Consider the following 8406-nt stretch of genomic DNA (forward strand, 5'->3'; position numbering starts at 1 on the left):
AGAGAGAGAGAGTTGGCGCGCGAGAATCAGGGTATTTTCAAGCATATCTAAGTCGATTTCGTCGCCACAGTTCGCGGTTGAAATCGTATTAGAGAAAGGATGGGGTTTGACGCGATGGGACACGAGGTTGTCTCACAGTTCGTAAATTCGACGGTGAGTGAGTGACGTATCTCAATTGTGATTCACTGCAATGCGTCATAGAGAATCTTATTCTTGGCTCGTCGTGGCTCATTGTTCACAGTCACCTACTTTCATTTGCCCAATTGTATCGTTTGCTTCGCGCAACACTCTATCCTACCCTATGGGTTCTATATTCGGTACGTTCGTACACAAATATACATATGTATAGTCATATGCCCATACGTATGTAAGTACGTGTTTTAAAGCAGGACATCTTACTCGAGCCCTTTCACGTGTTCGCGAGGCAGTTCAACCGTCACCTGATAAACAGGCGAACCTTTTTTCGAGAAAGTTATTCGCTGAAAGTGAACGTTATCATCGGTTCGATGAAAAGTTCTTGCTCATGATTGGCGGGATTTCGCCAGTTTACTGCTATTTCACCGCATCACGTACTATAAATAGGTTAAATAATCACGTGACGTTTGCATACCGACGTATGTACACGTGTAGTATTGTACAGAGTAACCATTTCCGAATATTAGTCTAAGAGGAGAGGAATTTATCGATGACTCAGGATAACATCGCGTACTCGAAAAATTCAAATTCTTCGCGATTTTATAGAGAGGCCAGAGAGAGGGAAAGCACAGAAGAAATCATCTTGAACCGACAAAAATGTCGGTGACCTTTCTAATTTCATCTCTGCTCTCTTCCGCGATGCTTTCGAAGCTTTTCCCTTTAAACGGTGATCGATTAATGGTCGATGACGTTCACCGCTCTTTTCGCCTTCTTCTTCTTATTAAAGTAACTGCAAAATTTCGTACCACAAAAGAGCGAGAAAACACTCTGATGTTCTTCTCTTGCAATCCACATAACCTTGCAAAATCCTCCTTCGGAAAATCCTGGAAAAAATGAAACGAAAAAATAGGCGTACCGTAGCCTGTTATTGTTGTTGTGATTGTAGGGAATACCTCCGTTATTTGTTCAACGGGGAAGCTTCTCGTGCCGTTTAGCTTTCGCTTTTACGATCGCCCTTTATACGAGCTTACGCTACTGGGTTCGCGGAAAAGAATCGGTAAAATAACGTGGACTAAGAGGAAGGTTGGAGTAGTATGAACTGAGATTACATGGACGAGAGAGGATGAGATACGCAACTTCAACACCAAAATGGCGGAGGTCTGGAGGGTTGGAGGCGGCACGTGTTTGACAGCCTAGCCCAGTGGCGTAATAATGAATTCTTCGTTTATTTTACGAGGCAACCCCGTATCAAGATACAGATAGAAGATAGGGAATAGCTACAAAGCTCGTCTACAATTCATACCCTTGGTACTATCAATTTTTATAACTGAAACTTGTACCACCCGGATAACAATACGACGGCTAGAATTTTCTTTGCTTTTACCGTTGTATCAACCGACGTTGTTAACGTTATCGAATAGAGGAAAATGAACGGATAATCGGAAATTATTCTGCGACTATAGTTTCACTTGCTCGATTAACTTGGTTGAATTTACAACATACGATACGATTGTTTAGAAAGCGTAAAAAATTTGGCGAACGACCGTTAGACCCTTTAATCTCTAATACCAACTAAATATTCTATTTCAACGTCAGGGTTAACGGGAAAATTCTTATCGCTGCTTCCTGAACTCTACGCCTCTGAAGCCCGACCACCCCCGCGTACCACCCCAAGTACACCCCTAATGACGTCATAGGACAGTGGCGCCAACAACTCTGCACTGACGTCAGCTCCGAACATTGGGCAACCAAGTTGCCTTTGCACTGTGAATTTCAAATTTTCACCCTTTTCCCTCACGCGAAAACACCGAATAATCTACGGCAGCACATTTTTCACAACTTTTTATCCCTTTGTCGTTGTTATCCCTTACTTTTACTTTTTCGTTAAAAAAGGAAACGGAGAATCGCCCGGAGTAGAGACCCTTATCGAGTCGGCGTGAAACCGTACCTCCGTCATCGATTTACCATGACGACAGCAATGACGGTTTCATTCGTCGTCATTCATCATACGAACGGCAATTGCAATTACCTACCGCTGGCCCCGTTGGTTAGACACGTTTAGCTTTTATATTAAACAATAACTCTTTAACTAACAATATTGCGACATCCTTCGTATCGATATATTTCACGTTGTTTTTTAACTAGCTACTTCGTTTTTCTCTACACATTACCTTGAAAAAATTTTTAACAGCTTCTTCCTTTTTCTTTTTTTCTCGCTTCAACTTGAGTAAACAATATTTCAACAAATCGTTAACGCTATGACGATGACGCAATTCTTAGTTCTCTGTGTGTGTGTGCTTCACGTACGGAAATCTATTCCCGAGTTAAGGTTCTGTTGGCGCCAAACAGTGTTGCGGTCGTCGTGAAATTCGGGGATTTTTGAGTCCTTGAAGATGGAAGAAATTTAATCGAGTTTCACAACCCCCTCTCCCCCGGTTTACTCTTACGTTAGCGTTAAACCATCCAGTCGATTCATTGTCAATGCCACGCACACAAGGGAGGGGTGTTATTTTGTGGAAGTAATTGGTTAAAAATGCTCGATTCTTGAACGACTTGAAAAAGACTCGAACCCGGACGAATATTCTCTCTCAAGTGTGAATAGAGAACGTCAGAAAATTTCTGTCGCTCCAGAAATATCTTTGCCGCCGTTATCTATCGTTTAAGACTACGCAACTGAACTGCTACTCAAACTTTCCACAAATACGCGCGATAAAAAATAAAAAGAAGAGGGGGGAGAATAAAAATGTGGTTTAAAAATTATTTTTTAGCTATTAGAAGCAAAACGAAGACGTCGAACGATCGAAGGAAGCTGGCTGGAAGCATTTCACGTTCATGTTTCTTAATTGAGAAATAATGTGCTCAACCTACGCTCGCAGCATCTCCGTTGTGTAGGTGGAGATTTACATACGTATACGTATACGTATCTATATAGATCTATGCGCACGTACTTGTGCTTACGTCGCATCCCGCTTTCTCGACGATTCGTTGTCAGTGATATACGCACCGTTCTCGCAAACGGACGGACAAACGAACGCGAATCCCTCTTTTTATTGTCGCGACGATGACGTCAATTCTCTCTAATCTCGGTGCTCATTTCCGAAAATTATGATAGTACCGGTAGGCCAACGTACCGCCGACGGACGTTTAGGACGATCATCGGTTTCCTGATTACGACCCTCCTGCCTTTTACAAACGATTTTGCCTTGTCACTTACGGCTTTTCATTTCGAAAATCAAACGACACGGCCAATCGTGCCTACAATCGTCTTCTACAGCCGAAGCTTGACAAAGGAAAGAGAAGAAAATACCATTTTATCCTACATTCGTAATTTACCACGAATCACACGTTCTTGGCGAACGATTGTTCTCAGGAAACGACGAACCGCTGATTAACGTTCAGAAACTACGTACATACGCCTATTTTGTTCATCGATGTTTTCATCATCGATTTCCTCGGTCTTGCTATTAACCACGATGTTACGTAACATTAACCAAGGTCAAGGTGCGCGATCGTTCTTCCTACTGAAAATAGTCTTAAAACTGGTACACCATTTTTCTTTCTTCCTTTTTTCTCTGTCAGATAGTTAGACGAAATTAACGGTGAACCTTAGATGGAGATAAAGATAGAACTGTATGGTTGACCCATATGAAGATACGCATTTAGTATAACGAGTTATCCAGAGGCGGTTGGCATACATATTTAACCTCATTTTTCCGTCAGAATCACAATGTTTAGAGCCTGTTTCGAGCTAGTCTATCTTTCGTTTGACCTACTTCGCATAATTAGGAATATGCGTAAAAATAACTTCATCACGCGAAAGTATCTCGAAGGAGATGCTCCCGTAAAACACGTTCCTTCTCCTCGCTTCGTTAACGTCGAACGTGAAAGGCGTAGTTGTAAACAATATGTTCGTGAACGATATTCAAATGTTAACATCATTTATTGGTGTAGAAGTGTAGACAAAATTACGTATTACATGAATATACATATAGTGCGTGCTACAGGCGTGAAAGTGCTTTGCTGAAGAGCAGAGCGAAAGAAAAGAAAGAAAAGATACCTTTCGGTACATTGCAGATCACTTTGTTTCGCGTAGCCGTTAGACTTCCGTTTCCAACACGACCGCTTGTGCAATTAATAATTTCTTTTATACGATACGTAAGACTCGGTAAAGTATTCTCTGATATATCGATTAAACGAAATGTTGGAACCTGACGTGTAACGAGATAAATTACACGAAATAAATATAACAACGTACAATCTGTTCGTCTGCCTGTTATCTTCTTCGAATTTCCCGAGGCACATCTTCGTTTGCTTGCGTTCAACGATACAATCTCTCCCGGTAGAAAAGAACGTACGAACGATTAATACGATGATCGAATACACGCGTAACAATAGAAAGTCCATTCACAGCGTTACTTTTAATACCATAGGTGGTTGCCCAAACTTATCTTGCCAAGAAATCCTATGCATGGGTGCGAGTTAATAAAAGATAGAGAGTAATGAATAATGAAAAGAGAAGAAGGATCGAAAGCAATTTAAACCGAACCACGTTCAACGACACTCATAATTGGCAAATGTTCATCCTTCTGCTATGCGCGCGACTTAATGAGGTGCAACGACAATAGTCTGGGACGCGACAATTATAGCATGTAACAGAATTTCTGTGAAGCTTTAGGCCTCTCCGTCGCCCCATTCGAAACTCTCTTCTCCGCCGGATGTCACTTGTTCAATTTGTGGCGATTCTTCGACAGCATTCGCGCCGCATTCCGGTTTGCTCTCCGCTCCTAGTGGTTCCTCCACGAAAGGATCCTCCGTCATGTCGTACTGCTCCTCCTCTTGTATCATTTCTTCCTCGATCTTTAATAACAAAGAGAAGAGAAGCAAGAAAGGTACGAGAAAAGATTTGACTCGGCGGGTGGGATCGTTGGATATCGGTGCTTACCCTCGTGTCGTCGTCTGTCACCGGATCGTACGGCCTTTCTTCTCTATCCTGATCGGTGAAATCGCAGGATATAACCGAACGATCGATGTCTTTCACCTCGTCTACATTTTCGAACGTAACGTTCGCTAGCCTCTCTTCTTTCAATTCTTTCTCACGATCCTTCTCCAGTTGTTCCTCGATGATCATTCGCTCCTGTTCTTGCAGCAACGCCGTTGTCTTAGCTTCTTCTAATTTCCTAAATGTAGAAAATCGACATGGCACCGTTGTAATATTACGCATCTGAAAGACATCCCGACGTATTGCCGGAGAAAATCGTAGGAGCCAGTGCAAGAAATTACCTTTCCTCCTCGAGTATTCTCTCCGTTTCCAATCGTTGAGCTTCGACTTTCGCCTCCTCGGCTTGCCTCTCGGCTTCGGCTTTTTCCTGTTCAAGTATCTCATCGATATGAGCTGCCCGTTCCTGCGCTGCCTCCAAAGCTTCCCACGCCTTCAACTCTTCCACTTCGAGCTTCACCCTTTCTTCCTCCGCAGCCTGTCTCCTCTCTTCGTCGCTCCTATTTTATCGAACGTTCGATTAAAATAGTTTTTTACCGCTCGATCGGTATTTCGGGATAACAATGCCCTAATAGTCCGATAAATGAATTAAGATGAATAGAGGTTAAAATTTTGGCGAGCGTATCGGCTAGAAGCCGATTATCAATGTTACGATGTTAATCGTTCCGCGCACGTATCGATAACTATGTCGATACTATTATTTTAAAGCGTCGACTTGTTACGTAACGTTTGATCGTTGGTAGGTGCCAACATTCATAGAGCTACGCACCTTGCCTCCTCGGCGGCCTTAATAAGGTACTGCTCTATTCTTTTCACCGACTCCTCTTTGTCGTGTTTCACTGAAATTCAAATTTCCAAGTTACTACCATTCGCCTCTACCGCTTGATCGAACTTTCTAATCTTAAATTGAATCAAGCTTCCCGTCCCGTGCAATACGATACGGTACAAGAAGTTTTTTCTAACATCGAGCAAGGGATCATACACGTTACGAAACACGTACATCATGCAACATCAGGCAGACTGGGTGACCATGACAATCATAACCATCCTTTTATACTTTGTACTCGCCGATTACCTCGATACGTCTATCCAATAATTATTATCGAATCAATTCCTATCTGAACGCCTCGTTCGAGGTATCTAACAACATACCATCTTTGTCCGTTGCCTCCTTTTTGTCTGTTCCCTCCGATTCACTTACAGCATCCGTAGCTTGAGGTTCTGCGCTTGCTTCCGGTGTAGGTTCTCGAACTGCTTCTGCCTGTGACCCTTGTACAGTTTCCGTAACTGGCTGCGGTTCTTTAACAGGTTCTGGCACATTTTCTGGCTCTAGCTTTACTTCCGGTTCTGACGGTTTCACAGCTTCTGTCGCGGGTTCTGGTTCGGGTTCTTTGACAGGTTCAGGTTCTTCAACGGGTTCTTTAACAGATTCAGGCTCGGGTTGTTTAACAGGTTCTGGTTCGGGTTCTTTAACAGGCTCTGGTTCTTTCACGGGCTTAGATTCTTTTACAGCTTTGGATTCTTTCACAGGTTTAGCCTTTTTCACAGGTTTAGATTCTTTCGGAAGTTCGGGTTCTTTCACGGGTTCAGGTTCTTCCGCGACTTCCGGTACCGGTTCAGGTTCCTTAACAGGCTCCGGTATAGGTTGAGCTTCTTTCACAGGTTCTGGAGCCTTAACAGCTTCTTCCTTTCGTTCCGTTTCCGCTTTTTCCCGTCTAGATCCACGCTTCTTTTCCGGCTTCGATTCCGCTTCCCTTTCTATTTTAACCACTACAAGATACACGGAACGGTAACAACGACACATTTTTCTACAACATAAACACTGCAAGTTTCAACAAGGATCGTACCTTTTACTGGCTTCGACTCGTCCAAATCAGGTTGCAACGCTCGCGCTAAAATTTGCGAACAGACGTGTAAAAAACGTGGACAAATACGATGTACCTAAAGAGTACGTAACCCGCACTAATTATATAAACGTGTATCGGAGAAATTTTACTGACCCTTGCGTAATTCTCTTTCTGTCATCGGAAGATCTGGCACTATGGGATACATGAAACATAAACATTCGGTTAACGACAAAGGATTCTCCTGGTGCTACGTGTCTCTGTCTGAAATAAACGTGACGTGTGCACACGAACTGCAGCTGTGGTTAAAAAACAAAAACACGTCAGCCAGAGGAAGAAATCGGGGAAAATTTGTATTAGGATAACAAAACACAATTTGTCAGAATACACGAAAAGTCTAAGATTAATGTTGAAACATACGATGGTGTGCGACCAATGTGAATTAGGATATTAGAAAACCTCGAACTGGAGAGTATCGCCGATGAAATTGTTCCGGAAACTCGGTAATATTCATTTGTTGCGACGATAAACGTCGCGCAGCCACGATTTGCGCAGGAAAAACGATGATTTTTTTTATTATTGTTCTCGTCTTGTTTCGACGTGTTTCCGATTATAGTCACGGTGATCAACAAATGATGGTCAATTGAAAAAAAAACCCACACACGATATAGATAATGTACTTAGCAACGTGTTTTTCACCGCTTCTGTTTCTTCGATGAAAATTGACGTTCGTTTGTGTTACGATTTTCGTTAGGATTATATTTTAGAGAATTCGTGCGAGGACCGTCGTTTTGCCCCACATTTCGATCCACGATTATCCGTTCCTGGCGTCGTCATCCGTTGCGATTGTTACTATTCAAATTTATATACTCTCTTTTCTCTCTTAACAGCCGAAAATCGTTCAATTTCACTTCAGAAACAAAATGTCAGCCGACCGAATTATTAGAAGAAATGTAAAGCACGTAACGAAGCTTACCTCGGTACAACGCACTCTCTCGCTCTAGACACAGCTCTTCTAACTTTCCAAATTTTCGTGCAAGGACAAAAATTGAACTTTTCTTTCAATCATCTGGCACGATTATTTTCATTTCTAAATTCTTTTTGCGTCACGGTGCCGAGGGGGGATGCGGGGTGGTGGACAGGTTTAACGATACTAAACGTAGATAATAATGCGAACATCCTGTTAGTATTTATCGTAACGTTACGAAGAATAAGCGTATATTTCGTCTCGGTGTGTTCAACAGTTTACTCGAATTCGCGTTATCGTCTGAAAATTTTCTCATTCTCTCAACGAGAGTCGCGGTAGGTATACGAACGATCTTACTCGTAACCGTTCGCTGTAATAAAGTTAGAATTGCATGTAGTATCATTTACGTAGAAATCAGTAACGAAGATTAAGTTTTAGTAAATTATCTAAGATTATCAGTCCTG

At 42.3% G+C, this 8406-nt stretch overlaps 1 protein-coding gene across 2 annotated transcripts in view; it reads right to left on the reverse strand.

Annotated features, from left to right (window-relative positions):
- Window positions 1–4082: 4082 nt before the first annotated feature.
- Window positions 4083–8406, reverse strand: part of LOC108574154 (eukaryotic translation initiation factor 5B-like) — a 13515-nt gene continuing 9191 nt past the window's right edge. For both annotated transcript variants that reach the window (XM_017936681.1, XM_017936682.1), the window contains 7 exons: window positions 7132–7170; window positions 6979–7023; window positions 6284–6901; window positions 5901–5970; window positions 5416–5631; window positions 5078–5312; window positions 4083–4992 (listed from right to left, as the gene is read on the reverse strand). In XM_017936681.1, coding sequence (XP_017792170.1) covers window positions 4807–4992; window positions 5078–5312; window positions 5416–5631; window positions 5901–5970; window positions 6284–6901; window positions 6979–7023; window positions 7132–7170 — 1409 coding nt within the window. In that variant the 3' untranslated portion in view covers window positions 4083–4806. The remainder of the gene's footprint in view (window positions 4993–5077; window positions 5313–5415; window positions 5632–5900; window positions 5971–6283; window positions 6902–6978; window positions 7024–7131; window positions 7171–8406) is intronic.

This window comes from Habropoda laboriosa, unplaced genomic scaffold (assembly GCF_001263275.1).
Source record: "Habropoda laboriosa isolate 0110345459 unplaced genomic scaffold, ASM126327v1 scaffold222, whole genome shotgun sequence".
NCBI classification, from domain to species: domain Eukaryota; kingdom Metazoa; phylum Arthropoda; class Insecta; order Hymenoptera; family Apidae; genus Habropoda; species Habropoda laboriosa.